Below are 27,117 nucleotides of genomic sequence, written 5' to 3' on the forward strand. Positions count from 1 at the left end.
TAATATTTAATTTAGATCGTTTAATGTTAATTCCATGCTGTGTTTCCATCAAAACGATACAGATTCCCTGTCTGTGGCTTCAGTTGGATATCCAGTAGTACAAATCAGCTCCAGGTTACACAAAATGAAGCAAAACAAGAAGAGCAACGAAGAAAAATCAGCAAAGAAAGAAAATCTCTGGACCTAGAGGAGCTTTTAGTAGAAATTAGGGGAAAACAGCAGAAAAAGAACGTGTTAACTCATGCAAGCACTACTGAGTTTGGGCTCTCTGTGGAGACATGGGCCGAATCAAGACTCATCTTTTACACAAGTGAGAAATCTTCATGTGTTCAAACCAGTGGCAATCAGAGGCTGACCTGCAGAGATTCAGCACGTGTGCACAGTTACAGTATTTCAGCACAAAGTACAGTCCAAAGACAACTACAAAAACATGACAACAGAATAACTATGGTGTAAAAGTTAAGCACTTATTTTGCTCCACGTGGATAGCGCCAAATTTTGCCAACTTAATCTGAAAACCTAAGTTCACAAAAAGGGCACTTGAAGTTTCCCAAACTGCCCAAAAAACAGTAAAATGATTAACATGACATTTCTCTAAAAACAGATAAAACAGCTCCCATAAACTAATCGACATTTTCAGTAATAAAAGTTAATTTCTGTAATTACATTAAGAAAAAAAATTCTCATTACATCCAGCAACTGATAAAAATATTGAAGAAAAAGCAGAAAACAAAAATACAATAATGAGAACAAAAGTAACATGTCAGAACCGCTTGTACCAGGGCAACAAAACAAAAAACAATCCAGGGACCCCTGCTCTCTCTCTGCGGCCGTCTAACGTCATATTTCCTGTCTCAATAAGTGGTTTTACTTTGATGCTGTCAGGCCTAATATAAAAATAAAAAAGAAGAGAAAAATAAAGTTGTTGACTCCGCGGCCCTGCTGGGTTGAAGAGCTGCAGAGGTGAGAGGAAGGAAAGGAGGAGGAGGAGGAAAGTGAAGGGGCGGAAAGGGAGGAGAAGGAGTGAGGAGGCGAAGGGGGAAGGTCTCGGGTTGTTGACTGAAGGTGGCATAGTCTCACTGGGCCTCGTCCTCAACATCTTGCAGTGCCTCTTTGTTCTGTTCTTGTTCTGCAGAAGAAAAACATTATGTCAATAATCTGGAGCCATGATGAGTTAAGAGCTTTAATTTTCTACAGGGGAGACAAAAACTTTCACTTCAAAACTTGGAAAATCATCACTTTGGAGAATGACCCAGAAAACTATGGTTACCACTCTTCCTATCCTGTTCATGAAGTCACTTCAATTTAATTTGAGTTTACTGAAGGGTTAAAAATATTATTCTGTATTTTAGTTTTTTTTTGTTGCAACTTAAGTCCTAAAATGTACTTTTACTACAGATTTATATGTACAGCAGAACTTCAACTTCAATGAGTAAACATTTGCAAATGGACAGAGAGGCTCAGCCTGAGTCCATAGAATTTAGGCAGCATGTCTCAAAGTCAGAGTGAGGAGGACCAAACAAAGTTTGTTTGGATCATATCACAATAAAAAAGCCTTAAACACAGCTCTTTCAAAGACTTTTACCCCCATTTTCCACCAGTGCTCGTTCAGTGCTATTTTGTTCTAATCACGTTCTTCCAAAGAACCAGTTTAGATCTGGGCCAGCAAGGAGCCAATTTGGAGCCACATCATTGCGTCTCTGTAAAATGTCAGTATGTCACTGCATACATAGACGTTCTGGGGGAGTCAGCATCAGCTGTGAACTTATGAGGTGGGGGATGGCAACTGAGTTGGCTCTGGGTTAAAAAAAGGCAGATGAAAAAATGACTGTCCTGCTAAGATTGAGAAAAGATTTGTAAATTTCAAAAGGCAGAAAAATGGACTCTACAGAATGTTAAAGTCTGCCAATTCTGCCTACTTATATATCTGATGTTTGTTTTCTCTGTCTGTGTTGTATCTAGGAATGGGTACCTTTGACATGTGAAACCATACAGTATTGATGCTCGGTACCTGGCAATCGCTATCAGTACTCAACGGTACCAATTTTCAGTACTTTTGTGTGTGTTTATGTGGTAACAAATATTAATAACATACAATAAACATAAAATCACAAAGTTTTTCAATTTAGCACATTTATTTTTCAAAATATAACCTTGCAATACTGTGTTCATGTCCAGCATGGAAAATCATTTACTCCCTCACAGTCACAAGAATGTGTTTAGGCACCTAAACATGGTACCATTAGATTGTATGAGAGTCGATACTCAGTACTACAGATGGAATTCAGTCAGTACCCACAAAAGTACATAATTCAGTGTTGATGCCCATCCCTAGTTGTATATAAATCAAAGATGGAAATAGGCTTTAAGTGTTAAAAAAGGCAGATCTTTTTTACGCTATCCTTCCTAACTGTCTGCTACATGGTGCTTGTGTGTGTGTGAACACATTGGGGTGGAACTCTGTCTTGTGCGATGGAAACAAATGTGAATGCACGTACAGCAAGTGGTGTCCTGTCATGTAAATAAGTTAAATGACATCAGGCTGCTCAGTCTGTTAAATAAATTCACATGGTACAGATCTGATCAATGAAGAGGAAAGGCATTACTGCTTCAATTTCTCCTCCAATTCAAGTTATGGATGAGGAAATTCCAACCAGAAAACAGACAACTCACTCAGCAGCTTTCCTTCTTAACAATGACTGTTTCACGCTGATCATTGGTCACTGTAGCCCTGCCCCCACGCCTGACTATCAGTGGTTGGTGCTTAGCTTTGGCCCAGCAAGGAGTTGGTGTTTACACAGCACCAGGTTTGAGCCCCTGGAGCCAGAACTTTGTCAAACACAAAGAACCAGTGCTAAGTCAGGCACAGGCCTGAAACTCGCAATAGCAGCAGTTTGGCCTAAAAGGAGTCATAATTTCTTAATTCCAAATAGACAGTCATATATGGACATAGTCTCTGCTAAACTTTTTTTTTTGCTGTAAAAACAGATTTCTTTGATTCCCGTGTTTAGTCTCATCTCCTTAAGCGTCAGAGTTTGAGGGGTGCTGCCTTTTGAGTTGAAATATTTGCCGTATGTGTTGTTAATGTAAAATTCAGAGTCTTGTTTTTACACTGAGATGAGACGATGTAGATTCAAAGACGAGAGTAAAAAGAACACAAGGTACCTCAACTTTACTTTGATACACATATTAATACATTTAAATCTTTAACTGACCTCCAGCAGCAAAAAAGAACCCTTTCAAGAAATCCAGGAGCTCTCTAAAGATGCTAACTCACAAGCTCTGATCTTAAGACATGCTGAATGCAAACAGAGCTGGTGGAGTCAAAGTGTGCTGCATGAGTCCAAGAACCAGAGGACCAACAGGGTGAGGAGTGTCAGAAAAACTAAACATCTGTTATGCTTCTACACAAAACTTTACACATGCAGAAACATCTAAGAAATCAAACTGTGTGCTCTGACAGGAGGCAGAAAACGTAGCACACTAGCTACATCAACACCAACTCCATCAGATGTTTGAATTTACAGAAGGCGAGCACATGTCAGGGGTGATGTGCATAGGACGAGCAGCTCAGAGCGCAGAAGAATCCATCTGAGACTGGTGTTTTTCTTTGTTCAGCTTCAGAGGGTCAAAACCTCTCTTTACAAACACAGACTCAGCTGTTTTCAGAGTGAGCTGAGATCAACAGACCTTATTCACCAAGCCTCCTTCAGAAAGAACCTTTCCATGAATTGAAGCTACAGAAAATTTAAGATTCTGACATTCCCCATGCTAGATTGATTCTCAGGAAAAGACTAGATTTATTACTACATTTAGCTCAAATTATGAGCACGAAGCACCCCTCGCTCTGCCACTGGCATCGGATCAACTGCAGCACCTCACATCATACCCTGCAGGTGATCAGAGGGAGACAGGTCCTTCAATACGCTGTTTGGTGCAATGTCTGCTGGTGATGTAAGAGTTGTCTGCAGGTGATCAAAATCTGCATCTTCACTGCAAAATCTATTGTCTAAGAAAGTTTTGTCTTGTTTTGTAGTACAATTGTGTTATCAGACTTCATCTGAGCCACATTCATCTGATAAGTCCAGAAAAATGTCTGATTCCAGATAGTAAGAGAGGAAATGAATTACTAACAAAGAGGAAAATAAACCTATCAATGGGGTAAAAACTTTTCTTGTCAAGTCTCCTGAAATAAGAATGTCTCAATAGAAAAAACTTTACGTTATTCATTACATTTTTCTTTGCCCAGTATTTCTCTGGATGAATGGAGCGTTTCTGGGTCAGTGGACAGACCTGAAACAAGCTTTAAACTGATCTGGGAACTGTGACTTTTCTAAGGAGCATTTTTTAGAGAAAAGCCAGGAGGATTTGGTGAATGAGGCTCAAAGTTTAGAGAGCGGGAGGTGAGTGGGGAGGTTACAGGTGGGAGGAGTGAAGGGTTAAAACAGGAGTGAGTCAGTGCTGAGAGGAAGAAGGCAGCAGCCACACACACAGCAGGCTTCAGGTGAGCAACACTTACAAAGTACAGTTAACATGGGGAAATGAACAGTCAGGGTTGGTCCCTTTAGGACTCTACAGCAGAGGAATGAGAGAGAGACACAGAGACATGACCAGTCACTCCAAGGGGACTCAAGGACGCTGCTCTGCACAGGAAACACCGACCGTTAGCATGGATCAGTGCAAACTGTTACTGGATCTATTATTAGAGCTGTAATAAGGAGAACAAGAGATCTCTATGAGGAAGGATGAATATGACTTTTAGCTCATTCACTTTGACTCCACATTAACACAAGTTAGATGGACGGGACAGTCTGAAACAGATTCTCTGAATCTGAGCACGCACACTGTGAGCAGTATGAACCAGGTCCTGAGCTTTAGCCCGAGTCTGAACTCAACATCACGTGACGAGTGGCAGAAGAGGACCATGGCAGAGTGAAGCATACCATCTGAAGTTTGGCTAAGCTTGGCAGAAATACTGGTGGCACAGCAAGAGAAGAAGCACAGCCACAGAGAAGTGTATTCTGGAATGAGTTGGAAAGAAAGCTCTATCTGTGCTGTGCTCTCTTGTTCAGAGACACCATGGCTGCAGAAACTTCAACCCAGAAAGAGCATAAATATCCAACAATAAAGGCAGGCTACACTTTGTTCTCCTCACATTTGCCCCTTCTATGACCCTCTAATGTCACTGGACTCAAGAATTGAAAAAACTGAAATGGTACTTAACCCTAAAATGAAAGCCCAAACATCCGGAGCTTTTCCTCTTAAGGTGCTTGCAGAGTAGAAAACATGGTCTGTTTTTTTCTGTCTTCAATAAGTTTTCTGACCGTCTGTCACTCACTCCCTCTCTTACAGTTACCGTTTTTTTCCCTCCTCTCTTCTTCTTTTTGTCTTCTCGTCTCCCTGGTCAGCTCTTAACCGTATATTTTAAGTTAAATGCTTTCCTAGTATACTGGATGTAGTACTAAAGTCTTGCTTAGTGATGTTCATTGATTAAACAGAAATCAGGTGTGACATGGACTCTTTTTATGGACTGATTTGACCAATTAGATTCAAGTCTTTAACACAGCCGAGTTACAAACCAACACAAAAGGCTCCTCTGCTGTTGACTGTGCAGCCCTGTGGACTATCTTCAGTTTGATGTGGAAGTTAAATGTGTGTTAAGTTGGAGGGAGAGTCAGGATGTCATGGCTTTACTGGCTGCCCTTGACTGTACAGACTCTGGCTTTAAAAACGTATCCGACTCAAGATTCAGCTTCATTTTTGTAAAACAGGTGGAGATGTGTCATCCTTCTTACATATCATCATCAGATGAAAATTGAACTTCCTACCAGATTAAATGACTTATATAACACCATATATAAGCAAATATTTGTAAAACACAACAAATCCTTTATGTTAGTACTAAACAGTGCATGAATCAGGCTGCTCAGGGTTCACAGACGCATGAATAAAAAGTTTTAGAGTGAAGAAGATGATTAAGTTAGTTCACAGCTTAAAAATAAGACAGACTTCCTGGAGAGATGATCATGTTGGCTGAACATGAAGTACAGTTCGAGTTTCAGATTTGGTGTTATTATTTTTTTGAAATGTCATTAATGAGTGTCTTACCCTCTCCCTGCATATCTGAAGTCCATAGTGTCAGGTTGTCACGTAACAACTGCATGATAAGTGTGGAGTCCTTGTAGCTGTCTTCACTCAGTGTGTCCAGTTCTGTGATGGCGTCATCAAAAGCACACTTTGCCAACCTGAGGAAACACACGTTGGTGATATAAAGTCCTTCTAAATCACACATACAGGATGTTGCGCTGGTATGTGAAAACACGAGATGTGAGATTAAATAATTTAAGCTGAGACAACTACATGAAGAGCAGCTTTTTTAAAAACAGGCACTTAAGGCAGTGATGGTGAGCTGGAGCTCCTGAAGCTCCTACCTCACTTCATGGTTCGAAAATCAGGAGGATTTGTGAATGTAGAGTTGGAGTCAAGATTATCCCATATCAATCATAGTTTGGTCTGAACTACTGTTGATGAAACCAAACCGTGTAAGAGTAGGTTAACTGCAGAGACAGAAACCTGCAGGCGCGGTCAGGCGAGTTGAGGATCTCATAGTAGAAGACAGAGAAGTTGAGGGCGAGGCCGAGGCGGATGGGGTGCGTAGGTGGCAGCTCAGACAGGGCGAGATCCGTCGCGGTTTTGTAGGCCACCAGGCTGTTCTCTGCTGCTTCCTTTCTGTTGTTGCCCGTAGCGAACTCTGCCAGGTACCTGTGGTAATCACCTTTCCTGGGGTCGGGAAATAAAAATGGCTCAGACTTGAGGACTGAGGGTTTTAAATGTGAGACAAAAACACAGGTTCATTACAGCTTCTGTGAGGAACTCTTAGGTTGGGTTGGCATTCTCCAAATGACTGAAGTCAGAATTATCTTCCCATTATTTAACATTAATCTCAATCACCTTCATTGCAGGTGCCCAAAATTCTCTTAAGATGAATCTTTGAGAAATTTCAGTTTGTTTCAGTTCCTGATCAAACTTCCTGTAAATCTTTAAGAGGATCCTTTTCTGTCTGAATGAACTTCATCAGAACAGTTCAACTCAAACTCCGTCAGCTCCTTTACGAGAAAGGCTGAACATCTATTGATTTAGGTAAGAGCTCTTACATTTTGTTGTAGAAGACTTTTGACTCCCCCATTACAGCAGAGGGAAGTAGGTGCCTTTCAAGTGCATCCAAGATATCACCACAGATCGTCTTCAGTTCATTTTCCACCTAACACAAAGAAAATACCTTTATTAAACTTTAATCATCATTTTACACTCAAGCTCTTTCACAAGACCAGCCTAAAGTTTACCACAGCAGGAACTTTACCAGCTACTCCAGACAGTCAGAGAAATCTGCTTTAGGACTGCAGGAACCAGGTCTACATTTAGCTCCTGGGTGGTCCTTTCCTGGGCCCCTGAAAGGCCCCTGCTTGGCTGCAGTACTTTCCAGGGATCTAGAAGATTTGGGGGTGGGGCCTTAAAAAAATATAAAAGTTATGGGGCGCAGATGGCAAGGGTCTGGGTCACACTGAAGGTTGGCCCACAAGCAGGTGGCCTGGGTTTCAATTCAGCCTGTGGCCTGTTTCCTGCGTGTCACTCTCCACCCTCAACCCCTTTCCTGCTCTACCCACCATCCTCTCCTCTCTGATTAAAGGCATGAAAAGGCAAAAAAAACACAAAAACATACCTACATTCATTTAAAGTGACTGAACAAATGTGTTCCTGCAGTTTTGGGATTAACTCCTCAAATCTAAAAGGCTCCCTCCCACAGTCCAAATACATGCTTATCAGATTTATCTAACACTCCAAACTGTCCGTAGGTGTGAGTGTGTGCATTAAAAGTGTGTGCTGTGTCAGCCCTGAGATTGACTGGCGATCAGTCCAGGGTGCACACCACCTCTTGCCCAATGACAGCTGGGATAGGCTCTAGCCACCCACGACCCTGAACAGGACAAGCAGTCCGGAAAATGAATGAATGAATGAATTTGAACTGAAAGAAAATGACATTCCACAATACGATACAAATCCTGAGTCTTATTTTTCAGCTGTAGTATCTTTCCACTCTGAGCAGTTTTCTTACAAGGTAAACAAATAATTAGCTGTGCAAAAGAACAGTTGCAAACAAGTGACAGTCGGTGTATACTGAGTACACCTTAAATGTGTTTATAATAGTAAATGAACTTTCTTCTGATGATTTTCTAATATCAAAATAGTCCTCCTCATTCCCAGCCATAAGTGACCAAAAGAGATGCATGTAAGCATTAATTTGCATGCAGGCGCCTTCTCAAGCTGCAGCATACGTCAAGGATCTGTCCTTGTGCTTAGGCTTGTGCATGAGGTGTACCAAGCTAAAGCTCACCCCTCTGAAGCATGCCAAAGCAGAAAGGTGAATTGAGCCTGAGCACGGCACACCTGTGAAATGAACTGGCCTAACAAACTGGACTACTGTGCCCAAGTGTGAAACAACGCATGCTAGATATCAATGCTCTCACGTCAGTCTCCAAACTCCAGAAAGGTTGCTGGATTAGCCGGTAGTCATTTTATTCCACAAAAAGAAGCTGGGGGGGGGGTCTGAAATGAGGCTAAATACAGTGGCAGAGTCACTAAGTTAGCAACAGCCTGCATGCCGTAACCACATGTAACGACACAGCCAATCACCAGTGACATTTTTAAATCTTGACCACATGATTTACCCTTTGGGTACCGAAACTTGGCATCAAAAGAGGAGGCATGTTTTGATACTTGGTACTACTGAAATGTTTTGGTCGGCACCATAAGAGAACTGAAGTTCAGTACCCAGCCCTGGGTGGGTTAGCTTGGTGTAAATACAACTGAACAGAAAACAAGGAGCAAAAACTGTTCAAAAACCCGTCCAAACTCCTGCTCCAGCATCACTGTGATAATGAGTCTAAAGCATGTCTAACCAAGAAGCTAAAGACAAGAAGAGACAACAGCTTCACGAAGGAATTAAAAAGAATGTAATACGGAACTCCAAAGCATTGTTCCTGTAACACTCAAAGACGTGAAATAAAGTCTGAGAACCAGATGAGTAATTTCAGAGATTTTAGAGCAGGTGTTTGAGGGTTTAAGAGCAGCGGGCAGAAAGGCTTTGGGCAGGGAATGGAGGGAGTGAACAGCCAGCACGTCAGACGCAGAAAGTGTCCTCCCTGCTCTCACTTCATCTCTTAGCCCGTCTGTGTCCTCTTCAGGACACCTGCCCTTACAAAGCCAGACCTAACAACCTCCTTAGACTCTGTAAGCAAACATTTCACTTGCTAATTTAATTCAGATTGTATCCAACGCTGACCAGGTGCTGGTTTGGTGACAGAAGAAAGGTGTCCTCAAAGGGATTTAGGGATGAACTAAATGACGATGCAAACACAGGATTACCAATCTCTGAATCCCATTAGGTTATTGACTGCAGTCCAACTGCCCCTCCCTGCTCCTGACACACTTCGGCCTCTCCCAGATAAATAAGCAGCTCTCATTTCCCTTCATAAAAGCAGGAGACAGAGGACGATCTGCCAAGTATGACTCACATGCAGTCTGCTCTGTAGCTGCTCACAGTGTGTATTATTAATACCAGCCGGTATTCTTAGATAAGCACAACAAATGCCTGGAACCAGGCTCATATTGGGACAATGGGACGTGATGAATGTTTGAAGGAGCTCCTGAGGAAGTCACATCTTGAACATTTGGTCGAAGTTTACCGTTTGCCTGTATTCCCGGATCATCTTCAGCTTCTCCTCCCCACCCTTGTTCTCTTCCCTCTGTTCGATGCTGCTGATTATCCTCCAGGAGGCTCTCCGAGCTCCGATCACGTTCTTGTAGGCCACCGATAGTAAGTTCCTCTCCTCCACTGTGAGCTCCACGTCCATGCTGGCCACGCCCTTCATTGACACCACCATCTCTGTTTGGACAGCACACAAAACAAACCTTTAATACCTAAAAAAATAGTGTTTCTTGTCAGCTTTCTTACTTCACATTAAGAGCATCGCGGGCTGCTAAAGAGTCAAGTCATAACATCAAAAAATTTGTTTTTTTTTGGAGTAAAGTCACAGGAGGAACAAGGAGGAACTGCTCCTTGTGCTTGCTGTAACCAAGGAACTAAATGTTAAAAGAGGAACAAAAATAAACCAACATCCCATTTCCTCCAACACTAAAAGGAGTGATCGTGTCAAAAAGCATGAATGAAATTATGAATAAAACCTACAGTGGAGTTATTACAAGTCACTCTAGGAAAGTATTTAGATAACTATAAAATATATTTAGACTCCTCTGAATATTGAAGGCATACAAGTAATTACTAGGAGTGCACGGATCACAATTTTCTGGCCGATCACTAGTGGTGCAACGGATCACAAAACTCACGGATCGGATCGTTCCTCGGATCAAGAGTCACGGATCGGATCATTTTTCGGATCAGCAAAAAGCAAAATAATAAAAATAAAAATAAATAAATAAAAAAGTTTTGTCCATTTATTAAACACTTTAATTATTAAAGTAAATATAGAAAAGTAGTGCACAAGGCATATCTTCTTTATAACATAGTTATTAATGAAAAACAATTTAAAGTGCAATATATAGACATATCTCCTTCCTTTAAAATTTAACAATGAACCAAAAATCAACTTAAAGTGCAACAGCAACATAAAAAGGCATATCTCCTTTTAATATTGGTTGAAAGACCATTAATAAAATAGAACTCAAAGGTAAACATTAGAAGACATATTCCTTGAAACAAGGAGAGTGAAAGAACCTGAGCTTATAATTTCAGATTTTTTTTTTCAAAAATACACGCCAGATGTTAACAAACAGATATAAACAATATGGCAATGGAATGCAAAGTGAATGGCAGGTCGTCCTCGCTGTCATAATCACTCATCTTTACGTTGTTATTGCATAATTAGTCCTGGCAGACTACCTGCGTTTGTTTATATCTTGCACGCCACGTGCAGACTGATACACTAAGGGGCGAGCGCCTCATAGCCAGCTGTGGCTCTGCAGCGGAGGTGGCGCCGTTTTATGACTCGATAAAAACTAGAGCCTTATTTAGCGGTGTTTTTGTGTGAAAGCAACGCACTGAAAATTCTCTAAATAAAGTGTGAATGCAGACCCATATCAGATTTTTTCGGTGGGAGTCCGTTTATTTATGTTTTTGGTCAAGTACAAAATGACCCCGTCTGAGTGCAGAGGAAACCTGCAGAGGAGCAGGGAGGGGGTGTTTGGTGCGAGCGCTCTGGGCTTCTGCTGCACAAAAACACTGCTGTAGGGGTAATTCCTGCCCTAAACCTTGTGATAGGACACAACTTGTTCCATCCTGGAGTATCTCTTTAGGCACGGCACAGTGTGTATGGCCAGTGTGTTGTGGGGCGTTAAGGCTCCTCCTCTCCTCCACTTGCCATGTCTGCACACCTCCCTTCTCGGCTCGTCAAAAGATGTGTGCAGAGGAGCACATAGCATTTTTCAGAAATTAATCCGAGGGTCACGTGTGAGCCGAACTGATTACGTCGATCCGAACAGATCACGGATCAATGATAATCCGTTGACCCCACTACTGATCACCGATCCTTAAAAAGCCTGACCTGCTGATTGGGGCTGATATCGATTTTTGTTTTTTTATAACTGACAACATATACCTTCAATTTTCTAATCTTATTTTGTTGAAAATCATTGAACAATACCTGTGAAACAATAAAATCTTTGTGTTTTAACTTAAACAACTAATAAAGTGTCCTGAGATTTAGGTCTCAGAGCAAAAAGCAACAATGGCTGGCTGTCAGACCTTCCCAGAGGTATAAAAGATCAGTTTCATATGTAAGGACCAGCCGATCACTGATCCCCACTGATCACCAATCACCGACCCTCAAAATTAAGGAAATCAGCATGTCTAGTAATCACTGTGTTACAAGTTACCTAAAGAGTTGTTCTGCCTGCACACCAATGTGCTATTTTATTTCTTTACATTATTTTGTCTGTCTTTAGCTGTGCAAAGTTTTTTTCTGGTTTGGTGAAAAAGAAGTCAGTGAAAATCAAAAATCGAAGCAGCAGTTGTTCACTCCAGCCCAGGAAAAAACATCTGACACATTTTCTTTGGACAACAGTTATCAACACATTGGGCTGCAGTTTGGTACAGCATTTCGTTTCCTTCCTATGTTCAGCATCAAAGGCTGAGCCTCGCGCTACATGTGAAGTGACATAAACTAGTGCTATTAGCTAAAGTAAGCCTTCATAGGTTTATTAGGAAGAATCTCAGTCATTTAAGTTTTACACAGACTCAATCTGAAGACACAAATATCAGTAACACGGTGAGGAGTCTGCACCACAGTCTGTATCTACAGCAGAGGTCTCACTGACCTATAATTCTCTGTCTATGATGGAATTTTTTGAGCAATGATGGAGAAATCTGAAGGTTGCCCACCATTTTGACAGATTAGAAACAGGGAGCGCGATCTAGTCAATCACTTTTATTGACACACAGCCATTCATTTATCACATACAGCAGTCGACCCCCTGTCCAGTTGGTGATGAGTGTGCATCATTCACTAGGTATTGTGTTGAGGTGTTGTTATCACAGGCTGTTGCTGACAGGGCGCTTAAGATCTATGGAGTTGATGCGCTGGGGCGCATCTGTGACCACTACAACTCCGAGGTCGCCTCTCCCATACATCGGGACCACATGCTCCAGGATTTCCTCCCGGTGAAGCTGGTTCTGGCAGAAAACCTGCCTTTCTAAGAGTCGCGCTGACTGTTCATGACTTCACTGGATGAAAGGTTTCCAGACTTCAAAACACTGACTAAAGCAGCAGTGGTCATTCCAGTCTGTAGTGTAGCAGCAGAACGGGGCTTCAGCCTCCATAAAATCAAAACTGACGTGTGAGGTTGGCCTTCTGAGGCAAAGACACAAAACCTGATGCTGAACTCCTCTGCTGCTCTCTTACTTCATGACCTCAGTTACACCAAAACGAGCATCCACTTTTAATCCAGCCCAGGAGAAAAGTTTGAGCTCAGGGAAACTGGAATACAAAAATAGAAGGTGGCAAAAACACTTGACTTAAAACTGATTGTGCCAACAGCTGTGAGTTTTTCTATTTAATTGAAAAAAAGTGTGTTCCTCCTGCTGTGAGAGCAAATTTTCTTTTCACTTTAAAAAGCTTGACTGCAAGGTCAGTATTATTATTCTTATTTACTATCATTTGTCTATTATTTCTCTGTCTGCCCTATAAGCACTATAACTGCTCTGCATTATTGATGTTACAAGTTGTATTTGAGTCACTTTTGTGATGACATGCTAAAATATATAATTCATATCCAAAAGTAGGGCTGGGGGATATATCGAGTAAACTGTACCGCGGGCTTTTGCACATGAGATGTATAAAGCGGCTATATCCCAATCATCGAGTATAAACAGAAAACTAAATGGTTTCAGACGTCAGAATGTAAATCCCTTCAGTGATTCGCTCGTTTCACTCTCTGCTGCACTCTCTGCTGCACTCTCTGCCCCCCCAAGTCGCTGATTTATGGAAATAAAAGTAATATTATCTCCAACTTCAGTTCATATTTTGTAATTATTGTTGCTGCTGACTGGCGATCTGACCAAAATAAACCGACATGCAGCGGAAGGCTAAGCACAGGGGTTTACCTGAGACGCGCTCTCACACAAACACACATCCACCTTTAATGACTGGTACTGACTTTATTTCTAAAAGATGCATGATTCAGTAGACGTTTCATGATTTACAAGATAAAGCACAGAAACAGCAAAACTAATGTGGTGTAAAATATCGCAGTGTAATGTAGCGGTCAACAGAAAGTGTTGCTCCCGACTCACCCTCCCTTGTTAATCAAAAACCAACAGGCTATAGATGGGTGGAATTATTTGAAACCACCAAGACACACCCACTGTGACATACCCACCACTCAAGTGCCAGCAGAATGTACACACCCCCATCACATCAGTACACCACTTACCAACACATCACAAATAAACACACATTTATGGCTCCTACAAGTATAATGTAATATAATATAATATAATATAATATAATATAATATAATATAATATAATATAATACAATACAATCAGCTAATTAAATAAATCTGAATGAATTATTTTACTGGAACTAAAAATATGTAACTACATAAAGTTTGGTTTAAAACAAAAGGTTTGCTAAACTTAACCTGATTGAGATTTTCTCTTTTTGCTTTCAAATTTTAAAAATCCAACTGAAAGGTCTGCTTGAATCATTATACTGATGTCATTTTATGTATCAAAGGTTTGGATTTAACATTAATAGAGTGATTTAAAGGAGAAATCAGAATATCGAGATATATATTGTGTATTGAGATATAGCCTACAAAATATCAAGAAACTGGATTTTGGCCATATCGTGCAGCACTATCTAATAGATCTCATCATCAATTTTTTTAATTGAGGAATTATTGTTCATTATGACAGATTTTGTCCCTCAAAATGACGGACAAGTAAAATATCTAGCACAGCATCTGATCTGCACAAGGACATAACATTGAAGTTTCAAGACTCTGATTTGAGCCTAAGCCAAAGGCCCCGTTTACACAACAACATTACATCCCAAAACACAGAGAACAAAATCTACGTCAACATGGAAACGCTTTAGGTTTCTGGTAGATTTCCACTGAAGTAGAGTTGGGCTGATCATCTGGTGTATTGGTGAATGCTAAGAGCAGAAGTGGAGCAACAGATGCTCGTTTTGTTAAAGACAGTCAGCAGATTCAGCAGATTGAGTAGCACAAACACAACATGGTAGATCACAGCTATAGTAACAATGGTACTGTTGGACTATTGGATTCCCTTGTGTGAAGTGGAGCATAATTTCAGCGTTTCCACTGAAAACGCCAACTTACTGTTTACACGGCAATGGTGGCAGCAGCGTTTCAGAAAAAATCCACTCTGCAGGCAGTTTGTGTTCTAGGTCAGCTAATTTCTGTGTAAATGAGAGGCTAAAAAGCAACAGTACTTATGCGTTTCATCCTAAAACCATTATCATGTAGATGGCCTATATCTTCAGGTTCAAAGTTCAGTCTTTTTAAAGTACTTCCTGAACAACAGAGCCCGCCCGGATTAGGGGGTAGGTTTAAGCCTTGCAGCACCTGCTGGATTCAACTGGACTTCAAATAACCAGTTTATGGACTCCACTCTGAGGCTGAGAGCTTACTGAGGCTCTGAGTGGTGACTGAGTACCAGGCCTGAGCAATATATTGATTATATTGATTAATTTGAAGTTTTCTTTTTTGGATGATTTCAAAAATGAAAAATTCAAATTTTTCTCCCCCACTATTGCACACCTTTTGTACCGCAGCAAGCGCTGACTCTGTGTGTGTGAAGAGTGATTTAACAGTTCACTAACAAAACAACAGAAACTAGAATGCCAAAAAAATGTTCTTGTGCTTCTTCGACACCCAGCACCTTGACGGGTGTCCCTGTGGTCCGTATCAACAGCCCAAAGAGTTTAATATGAAGTAGACCTCTCGTCAGTAAATATTTGAACCCCTGTCCTAAAATATTCTGTTTTCTACTTGTAACTTTTCAGGAGTCTGATTAAGATGTTTGACTTAAACATTTACGAAGCCGGGACCCTTTTAGGTTCACCTGCAGATTATTACTGATGTGATTGACACGCGTAAAAACTTCCATTCTTCAAAAAGGTACTCGGATCATTTTTAGATTTAGAGTTTAGAAATGTACATCAGTTTTTCTCAGAACATCCCCAGTCTACCAAAGAAAATCCCCTTTGATGGTGATATGGACGGATCATGATTTGTGAAAATAGACTGCGGGGATGCGGGGGAGACAGGATGACGACGAGCATTGACCACACTTGAATAAATAGCACTTACTTTTGTTTATTTGTTTGTATTAAAATTACAGGATTAACAGGCTACAGCTTTAACAAAAAATAAAACTAGTAAATGGTAAATGGACCAGTGCGCTTTTCTAGTCTCTCAGACCACTCAAAGCACTTTACACTGCTAGTCTTCATTCACCCAGTAACACCTCATTCACACTGATGTGTGGATTTCCTATTGGCAACCATCAGTTTACCGAGCGCATTCACACCCAGACACACACCACTGACCAACAGTGGGAGCAATTCGGGGTTCAGTGTCTTGCTCAAGGACACTTCTGCATGTGATTGCAGGAGCTGGAATCAAACCCCCAACCTTCCGATTGAGAGGTGACTACCACTGAGCCACAGCAGCCCTGCATGATGAGGGATGCATGATAACTTTTTTCTTAAACCGATTCCAATAACCGATAACTTTCAGCTTCTACAGGCCGATACTGATACCCGATAACACACACTCTCAAATATTCATATATTTACCTCTAGTCTGTAACTACCACAATATGACCGAGTTAACAAGTCTTTACCGACATGATGGGGAACTCTTAGATTTTCCCAGTCAGGAAGCGCTGTTTGTTTTTTTTTTTGCCGATGGCGCTTGATAACTATCGGTTCGATAGTTATTGTGCACCCCTTAACACTAGACTATAACAAAGCTTTTCTTGAAATCATTTAAAAGTTGAATATAACTGAACAGTGCTGTAGTGCACTGAACATGCTATTCCTAGCTGTATTTTTGAATTCAAAATGTATAAAATGATGCAGCTTTCAGTGTGAATGTAAATAAGTCTGCCTCCTTTAAAACTTCAAAATGAAGTTGTTGAAACAGAAGAACAGCTGAAACCTCAATTCCAAGAGTCAAATAGAGGTTACTTTTATTAAGTTTTTGATAAAATTGAAACAAAACTGTTTTTGGGTTATCTCTGTCGTTTGTACTTTTTGTTTTCTTTAAAAGGTGGGAAAAAATTGTCAAAACATTGTAAATCACATTTTTTGTGAAAAAAATCAAAGATTTTATTTTTAGGCCATATCGCCCAGCCCTCCAGAGTACCCACTCATAGGGGGCTTTCACACCTACCTCGTTTGGTTTGGACTTTCAGACTTTTTTTGTGTGGTCCGTTGGGATGGGTACCTTTCACATTTGAATTGATACGGTACCGATGCCCGGTACCTGCCAATCGGTACCGGTACTCAACAGTACCAATTTTCGGTACTTTTTTGTGTTTATGTGGCAAAAATATCAATTTGTTTAATGATAGAATATAATCCTTTTTCAATTTTACGAATTTATTCTTCAACATATAACCTTGCAATGCTGTGTTCATGTCCAGCATGGAAAATCACCTTCTTTTCCACTCCCTCACAGTCACAAGGATGCATTTAGGTACCTAAACATGGTACCTTTTGATTGTACATGAATCGGTGCCCGGTACTTTCAACAGAATTCCGTCGGTACCTATAAAAGTACCTGAATCGATACCCATCCCTAGTGGAACCCAAAAGGTAAGTGTGAAACCTCCCTTGGACCCTGGTCCGGACCAAACAACCGGACCTTGGTCTGACCAAAATAGGTGGCCTCGCCTATGGGACCACGGTCTCGCTTGTGCCCAGTGTGAAAGCATTATTTTGAAAGGTTCGGACCTTCGTACTACTGACAGGAAATTACGACACGTACAAATGACTTTCTTTTCAAATTTTGACTGTTTCTTCATCTTTATTTTGTTCAATGAATACGAAAGCTTCCTAAATGTTAAACAAGTACAAGAAAAAGTGATCTCACTTAAGGTTTATTACATTTACAGAAATATGCAACATTTATTTTGAACAACATGTTTGAGTCCAACAAAAAGCAATGCAAAGTCATTGAAGGCAAAACTAATGAATTTGTTTCCTTGGTGAAACAACAGTGAAACACATTAGTAACATCAATTTGCGCATTGAATTGATCATTTAGCAATGTACAAAACCCAGTTTTTACTGCAGAGCTGAAAAATGGGCACACAGTGCATTTCTAATATTTGCCCCACTGTCACCACCAATCTGACGGTCTGCAGGGTCTGGCCTTTGATCATGTACATCATTGTCATTGCAGATGTACTCCTCATTATGACTTTCACAGAAGTTATGAAGAATCACCCCCATCCTCCGTTCACTACACTGGCTTCCGGTCCCCAGCAGAATCGAATACAAGGTTTCCCTCCTCACTCACCAATGCATCCATGGACATGCCCCCCCCTACCTCAAAGAGCTTCTCACTCCACAACACTCATCACGCTCCCTCCGCTCCACAGACTCAAACCACCTCCTCCAGACACCCAGGTCTAGACTGAGGACCATGGGTGACAGGGCCTTCAGTGTTGCTGCACCCCGTCTGTGGAATGCCCTCCCTGATACCCTGAGGGCTCCACAGTCCACAGACTGTTTTAAAAGGAACCTAAAGACTTTCCTTTTTAACAAGGCTTTTGATTCTTCTTAGCTGTCGCTGTTTTAGATCTTTTAACTGCCCTTTTTTCTTTTTTTTTTTTTTTTTTTTTACTTGGAAGCCCTTTGAGATCTTTTGATGTAAAGGGCAATACAAATAAAATTTATTATTATTATTATTATTATTATTATTAATGCAGCATGTCGAGATTATGTCATTGACAAAGATGACTTACAGTCACATCTTTTTAAAAGGCATCTCCAATGTCCTTTCAAAAATCCAAAAGCTTGCTCCACTGTCTTTCTGGCTTGACTTAAGTGGTGGTTGAATGTGGTCTGCTCTGCTGTTATCCCTCTGCCCTCTGGGTAAGGTTTCATTAACCAGGGCAGCAGTGGATATGCGGCATCTCCCAGAATGACAAGAGGCACATCACCATCTTGGATGGTTTCCTGCAAACTTGGCGAAAGTGTCCTGCTCTGTCCTCTCTCATACAGGGATGAGTTTGAGAGAACGCGGGCATCATGAACCCTCCAAGGCCAGCTGATGTTGACATCCCAAAATTTCATATTGTGGTCCACAACACCCTGTAGGAAGCCTTGAATAGAAGCCTTTGTGGTTGTAATAATCAAATGGGTTGTGAGAGGGTGCCAGAATGGGAATATGGGTGCCATCAACTGCTCCTGCACACTGTGGAAACCCCCATCTGTCATGGAATCCTTCGACTATTTCCACAAATTCTGCATCTTTAGGTGTGTGTAGGTATTGTGGCTTCAGATTATCATTGATAGCAGCAACAACTTGTTGAGTGAATACACAAGAACTGGACAGTCCGACACCACACAGATGAGAGATGGATCAGAGCTCAAGATATGTTGCTAGCCTCCATAAAGCCAGTCACCAAGCATGGCAGTGTGCTTGGGACCAGAGTTTCCTATAAGCCACAAGAGTGAAAAAAAGACAACAAAAGCACATTAGTAAATGTTATTTACAAATACTAATTTTAAGAAAAAATATGTACTTTTTAGCAAGAAAAGTGACACAACCAGCATATCATCCATGTATGGCTTTTTTATCTTTATATTTTAGGATCAGGATTAATTTACAATACAAAGAAAAGTTTATAACGGGAATACTTGACTGACAGTTTTTCATATATGTGTGTATATATATATATATATATATATATATATATATATATATATATATATATATATAAACAGTTAGTGTATTAACAGATAGATAGAGATATTAAACAGATATTAACCAGCAGCCTGGACAGGGTGGGCTAACAATAGCTGCTTTATGTTACATGAAGACTAAAAGTGTCCGTTATTGTGTTGAAAAGACATTTTTCAAGAACGGGTCATTTGATTGTAGCTAAAGTAACATCTCAAAATCGAAAGCTTATCTTTCCATGAGTTTTACAACACATACCTTTTCTCCTGAGTCGGTGTTATGATGGCTTGCAGGATTTAATTTCGTCTCCTTTCCTGTCGACAGCGGTAACAGTGTTGCCTGATCATAAAACTCACGAGACAACCAGCATTATTCGAATACATGACCAATCAGTGTAAACTACAGAGACACGCAAAGCACTTTGGACAACGATATGATATTTGCTGATATCACAAAGTCTGTCACGATACGATACGATACGATACGATACGATACGATTCAGGGGCCTTCGATCGACTGAAGACGATATTATGTCCTCACTGAACACGATCAGCAACATTTCACCTGAGGCAAGAAAGAAATACAAAACAATTTTAATAGTTTTATTACTGGAATGTGGAACGATGTGCTGACCTTTGGGTATGATGGTTTGCAGAGGATTATAGCCATCTGTATGATCTAGTTATGTTTTAAAATTAAAACTGGTTAAATTCAGGTAAGGTACTTTTTTGCCCCCACAATTACCTTATGGGTTTGACTGTTATACTGTAATGTTTGATTATTATATCAAGTAATGATGCAACACTATAATTAAAAATGACTGATTACATAAACTTTATTATTGACCTCCAACATTTGACCATTTTCTATCAAACCAAAAATATGAAGCTTTGATTTTAATTAAACCCAAACATTTCTATTGTTCAAAATTAGAACTATTAACTTAACAAACTTAACATTAATAGTTTTTTTTTACTGTGATGGCCGATAACCACAGTTTGTATGTCAGTGTGATCAGACTTTGTTTCACTGTGTAATTGTCGATGTGGAGGAGGAATGACACTAAGCTCTTGCCGTTTTACTTTTTAACTTTATGAAATTTCATGAATCAGTGCGCAACAAAATCAAATGATGAGATAACTCACTGCAGTCATGTGATGATGCACTTCTGTCGTGTGTGCAGCATGCATCCTCTGCAGTCAGGTTGACTGTATCTTACCCGGATACAGGAGAGCTATTTTATGATTGGCCGATAAGTCTGGCTCCTTTTTAGCTCTGTGATGCCAACAGCGTCTTGCTACATGTTCGCCTACAGCGGTGTGACTCGGGTGGCGCTAAACAGTACAATTTACAGCAGGAGAAACATCAGGCGTGGCGTGTCAGAGAGTGAACAGGTTCAAATGTGTGTCTCATACGCTGAGTGCGTGAGGCTTAGGAGGAAACTTCAGAACGGCTTGCGGTTGGACGGAAACGGACATGCGTGTCCGGTCGGGATTTCAAAATAAAGGCGTACATTAAAGATTACAATGTTGATCGATGTTTCTACTTTCCATCGATGTGATTGGATCATTGCTTAACCAATCGATTTATCAATGTATATAAATAAATCATTACACCCCTTGTCGTCACATAAGGCCTGTTGGTCCATTTGCAATTATAACAGTGTGAAACCTTAAGAGACGGAACCAAATGTATATAATCTAACAAAATGTGTCTACTTCATGTCGGTTTGGTGTCTGCTTACTGCCTGTTCTGTGTCTGCTCAGTGGCTGTTCTGCATCTGCTCTGCAAACGCTCAGCATCTCCTGTACGTCTGCTCTGCAACTGCTCAGCGTCTCCTTCACATCTGTTCTGGGACTGCTCTGTGCCTGCTCCGTGCCTGCTCCATGCCTGCTTCATGTCTGTTTTCTGTCTGCTCTGTGCCTGCTCCATGTCTGCTCTACATCTGTTCTGTGTCTGCTATGTGCCTGCTCCGTGTCTGTTTCATGTCTGCTTACTGCCTGCTCCATGTCTGCTCAGTGGCTGCTCTGCAACTGCCCAGCGTCTCCTTCACGTCAGTTTTGTGCCTGCTCTGTGTCTGCTCTATGTCTGCTTCATGTCTGTTTTGTGCCTGCTCCTTGTCTGCTCGATGTCTGCTTCATGTCTGTTTTGTGCCTGCTCCTTGTCTGCTCTATGTCTGCTTCATGTCTGTTTTGTGCCTGCTCCGTGTCTGCTTCACGTCTGCTCTGTTTGCTCCATGTCTGCTGTGACTGCCCTTTGCCTGCTCTGTGACTTCTCTCTGTCTTCTCTGTGCCTGCTAAGTGTATACCCTGTGCCTGCTCAATGTTTGCCGTTGGTCTTCTAAGTGTCTACAAATGTCTGCTCTGTGTCTGGTTCATGTCTGGTTCAGGTCTGCTCTGTGCCTGCTCTGTGTCTTCTAAACACCTGTTGCGTCTGCTGTCTGCTAAGTGTCTGCTCCATGTGTGCTCCATGTTTGCCATGTGCCTGCTCTGTGTCTGCTCCATGTCTGCTCTGCAACTGCTCAGCATCTGCTTCACATCTGCTCTGTGACTGCTCTGTTTGCTCCATGACTGCTTTGTGTCTGCCCTTTGCCTGCTCCCTGTCTGCTCTTTGCCTGCTAAGTGTATGCCCGGTGCCTGCTCCATGTCTGCTGTGGGTCTTCTAAGTGTCTGATTCATGTCTGCTCTATGTCAGTTCTGTGTATGTTCCGTGTCTGCTGTCTGCCAAGTGTCTGCTACTTGTGTGCTATGTGCCTGCCCCATGTCTGCTCTGCAACTGCTCAGCGCCTTCTTCACGTCTGTATTGTGTCTTCTCTGTGACTGCTCCATGTCTGCTTCATGTCTGTTTTGTGTCTGCTCTGTGTCTGCTACACACCTGTTTGATGTCTGCTCTTTGTCTGCTCTTTGCCTGCTCCATGTCTGCTCTGTGTCTGCTCCATGTCTGCTTCATGTCTGTTCTGTCTGCTCTGTGCCTGCTACACACCTGTTCCATGTCTGCTCTGTGCCTGCTCCTTGTCTGCTCTTTGCCTGCTCCATGTCTGCTCTGTGTCTGCTCTTTGCCTGCTCTGTGTCTGCTCTGTGCCTGCTCTGTGCCTGCTCCTTGTCTGCTCTGTGCCTGCTCCATGTCTGCTCTGTGTCTGCTCTTTGCCTGCTCTGTGTCTGCTCTGTGCCTGCTCCATGTCTGCTTCATGTCTGTCTTGTCTGCTCTGTGCCTGCTACACACCTGCTCCTTGTCTGCTCTGTGCCTGCTCTGTGCCTGCTCCTTGTCTGTTCTGTGCCTGCTCCTTGTCTGCTCTGTGCATGCTCCTTGTCTGCTCTGTGCCTGCTCCTTGTCTGCTCTGTGCCTGCTCCTTGTCTGCTCTGTGCCTGCTCCTTGTCTGCTCTGTGCCTGCTCCATGTCTGCCATGGGTCTTCCAAGTGTCTGCTCTCTGTCTGATTCATGTCTGTTCTGCATCTGTTCAGTTTTTGCTCTGTGTCTGTGTCTTTGCTCTCTTTGCCTGCTCAATGCCTGTCCCATTTCTGCTTCACATCTGTTCAGTGTATGCTATGTGCCTGCTCTGTGTCTGCTCTGTGTCTGCTCCGTGTCTGGTTCATGTCTGGTTCATGTCTGTCCTGTGTTTGCTTTATGTCCGCTTCACGTCTGCTCCATTCCTGCTCCAAGTCTGCATCACGTCTGCTCTGTGCCTGCTCTGTTCCTGCTCCGTGCCTGCTTCACGTCTGTTCTGTGTCTGCTCTGATCCTGCTTTGTGTCTGTTTTGTGTCTGAGGGTACGATATTCTCTTTGAAAACATTGATTTGATCTAAACTCACCAGAGGAAACAACTGGAGCAAAGCAGGTTAAGAAAAAAAACTCACTACTTTGACTGATGCAGTGAGAATCTAAGAAATGATTAAATCATCAATGCTGATAAAGGTAATACTTAGTTTGCTTCAGAAATCTTTTGAATTCAATTTAACTGAAACAATGACATTATCATTTTCTTGCTCGTCTCTGTGTCTTTGCCAAAAAAGTAATTGAACAAAGAGAAAAATAAATGAGAAATATACATCTGTAAAGGAACAAAAATGGGATATCTGATGTCAGAAAAAGTGATTTAAGAAAATTGAAGTTTTGGGGTGTTTTTTTCTTCTCAATATTTGTAAGCCAAAAACTTTTAAAGCAAACATTATTTTAATACTCGACCCCCAAAATGGCAGTGCCAGATACCTGGGATCCTTCAGCAGTAGGAATAAAATGCTCTACCAGCCCAAAAAGACAAACAAATAAAAGCCCAAAAGACGTGTGTAGTTGATCAGTGAAAAATTAAACTACCTTTGTGCATGTATTGCCCTCACTTCAGTGTTCTTCAACTAAGAGAAGTGGAAAACAGTTTAAACATTTTCTGCTTGTGTGGTTTTATATCAATTTTAACCCCTGTATTTTTCTACACTTTACAATAATAAATTAAATATGCAATTTAAAATAATTTTTATTTTTGTGAGGCAGTTAACAGTCCCCATTTTGGAAATCACTGGTTCAGGAGGAGGGAGAAAAATTACAGGAAAAACTCTAAACTCTAACATAAGATGGATGGTGGACTTTCCTGTCACCTTTGAAAATACAAAACATCATTTTGTAGTCCTATGGAGATTAAAAAGAAAATACCACCATCATTAAAGCACTTATTTTCATATGTCTGGCATTTACAAACTGTTTGTCCTACTTGGAAAAAGTGGTGTTCTCGCCAGATTTTCAAATTTCCGTTGGTCCCTGAATGTATCACACATGACGTCAGCAACATGCTTTGGGGGGAGGCGAGAGTGATACAGTCCAGGTCTCGTTTATTCACACCTTCTTTTTGAAAATCTGCAGAAAATCAACCGTTTGCTCTAGCTCAATTTTGTAAAAAACAGATAAATCTACACTCTTTACAGCTTTGAACAAGCTCTGAATGGTCTGAAAATTTGCTTCCATCTTCCTTGTGTCATGTTTTAGCTTGGGGCTGCTCTGCACCAATGAGCAACAGTTTGTGTGTTCATAGCATGAAAAACTGAGAATACTTCACTTTTCTTTGATCCAAGACTTGAATAAAGTGTTTTGTACATAGTTCCTCACAGTTTTTAGCCTTTAGCCCTGGTTCTCCTGACCTCATAGAAGTATAGAAGTTCATATTGCAGTGACAGTTGATTCCACAGTAAGTAAAATGTGACAGAAGCAAAAATCATCCTAAAAATCAAATCAGCTTATCTAAGGTGCAGTTATGTGTAGATTTTGTTAAGGTAGAACCCCAACACTTTTTTCATGTGTTCCTTATGCCTCAGGGTACCTAAAAATGTGTTGTATATATTCCCACCTTATTTTTTTAGGTTTTTAAAAAGTCTTTTAATGTAATTTAATGTCCTGGAATTCAAATTCTTTGTTTTGGGACCTTAAGCAGATATGAGATTAAAATGAGATTAATTAAATTAATTAATTACAAATCCCGTAATTAATTAGATTAATTTTTTTTAAATAGCCTGACAGCACTAATAATAACATCATTGTGCAACTGACAAACTGTGGTCAAGCTACAGTCAAACTGAATAAATGTGACTTATCATGACACGTCACACTAATGACAGGGTTGTTTTTTTTCTTTTTTCTTCATTAAGTTTAAACCCTGTATTTAAGGTTCTACATGAATTTTAAACCTGTTTTGTGTAATGTCTGCTACCATGATAAACTTTGCCCACAGAGGTAAGGAAGGAGATGGTGTTAAACTATTGATGAAATGCATCTTGTGAGTGCAACCTGGAAATTAATCTGCCAATGTCATGCTTTCATCTGAGAAACTAGTGCAGAAAGCAGTAATAAGCCCACTACATTCCAGCAAGTTCACCATTTAGCCAGTGACCACAAATCACTTTGTAAATAGACTCAGTCCAAATCCTGTGAATGAGTCATGATACATTCACTTCACGTCACTGGGCAACGTATGACCGGTGGCAAAGGCAGCTGTCTAAAAACAGCCACCAACGTTACAAGGCCTGTAATGGTATGACTGACTGTCAGGGGTGCACCACAGAGGAAGAGGAGTCATTTTCGCAAATCGATCTGTACCGCCTGCTTGTGCTTGCAGGGGGGAACACCCCACTGAGAGAACAGCTCCCCTCCCACCCCATGCTAGCACACATCAAACTTCAACTGACCAGCTAATCCTGCAACCCAGCCCATGTTAGCAGTAAGTGCTGACACGCGCCACGGTAATACAGTCAGAAAGCGACAGACATAAAGTACTGACAAGCCGTTAACCCCTTTGTGGAGTGATGAGGCTAGCACTGTGCAAAAGAGGCAACGACTGACAGCTCATGAAGAGCGAACCGTCGCGGTACGGATTTCGCTTCTAACCATGACCGGCAAGCGGCTGTTTCGCCACTCAAAGCACGATTGGATGCCTTATAAGACTAACAGGTCAAGCATTCCCTCTTTTTTTAACTTTCAACCCTCCCAAGTCATGATCGTGCGTTGACAGATACAGCGACTACTTTCAGTAAAAGGCCCTTGGTGGGAGTTGTCTGGGTTGAAAAGTTTCATCAGCCACTGCGCGCGAACACTTCGTCTCAACTCGCGCACGCCCTGGCGAGAATTAATGAGTCTTTCAATCAAATTAGCTCCAACTGTGGGTGTTTTACATGATAATCGAATCCCGTTTTCTTTTAACAAACGTATCTTACACAAAGGGATGACGCTTGCATACTGGCGTCGCTTAGCATACTTCAAGTAGTTTTGAAATGCATAATAAATACAAGCGAAATCCCAACCGCGTGAGTTCGCTCTTCGTGCGCACGCACCCGTGCGCTTAGGTGATCCGCCATTTTGTTGTTGCCAGCTCACTTCACTAGCATCAAAAATCAAATCTACATTATATCAGAGGAAAAATACAATCCCTCTTAATACACAATATTTCATTTAATTGTTTTATTCTTCTTCAATTAAATAATTTGCCATGTCACCGAATAGTTGACAGACGCTGTAGCCACATTAACTGTCCTGCTAGCCACAGTTAGCTTTGAGGTAGCCAGTTGCTCTGCTAATATTAGCGAACACGTCCCACACCGAGCCAACCTGAGTCTGTCTTACCGTCATATCGCTCTGCTTGCTCGGCGAGTTTCGCCTGATAAACCATGTCCTCTCGCTCTCCCATTGTGAAACGAGATGTGGGTAGCTATGGAAAGTGAGGATTCCTCAGAACAAGTCGGGTGGTGTGTGTCGGGTCTGTCGGCGGTTCCCACAAATGAACCGGGTCGATGAGTGGTGTTCCGCCCCACCGGCAGCGCTTCGCTGGGATGGAGTAAAGATGGCGACCACCAGTCTCATCCGCGTTCATACGCACATGAATCAGCAGCCCCGATACGTGCCCCTAGAAATACAGGCTGAAGACTTAAGACCTAACACTCAGATCACTCTGTGGTCTGTTACTGCAAGCTGTCTGTCCATTCTGAGCATTATCTTCAAAAGATTTAAAACAAAGTAAATATGTGATTATATCTACACAGGGGTGTGCGGACACTTCGCAACAGGGATGACCCAACTGGAACACTGACTCATGCAGGGGTGGGGATTAAAAAAAAAGGCATATAT

At 41.4% G+C, this 27,117-nt stretch overlaps 1 protein-coding gene across 1 annotated transcript; it reads right to left on the reverse strand.

The window, feature by feature from the left end:
- ywhae1 (tyrosine 3-monooxygenase/tryptophan 5-monooxygenase activation protein, epsilon polypeptide 1) lies at positions 1 to 27,042 on the reverse strand. The gene is made up of 6 exons (XM_074679200.1): positions 26,617 to 27,042; positions 9,744 to 9,943; positions 7,155 to 7,261; positions 6,574 to 6,780; positions 6,109 to 6,245; positions 1 to 1,129 (listed from the first exon to the last, which is right to left on the reverse strand). Exons 1-6 carry the CDS (start codon positions 26,678 to 26,680, stop codon positions 1,077 to 1,079), a joined length of 768 nt encoding a protein of 255 aa, XP_074535301.1. The 5' UTR covers positions 26,681 to 27,042; the 3' UTR covers positions 1 to 1,076.
- Positions 27,043 to 27,117: the final 75 nt, after the last annotated feature.

The sequence above is a fragment of the Halichoeres trimaculatus genome, unplaced genomic scaffold, assembly GCF_033239565.1.
Source record: "Halichoeres trimaculatus isolate MK-OKI-2021-1 unplaced genomic scaffold, fHalTri1.1 fHalTri1_scaffold_9, whole genome shotgun sequence".
Classification (NCBI taxonomy): Eukaryota; Metazoa; Chordata; class Actinopteri; order Labriformes; family Labridae; genus Halichoeres; species Halichoeres trimaculatus.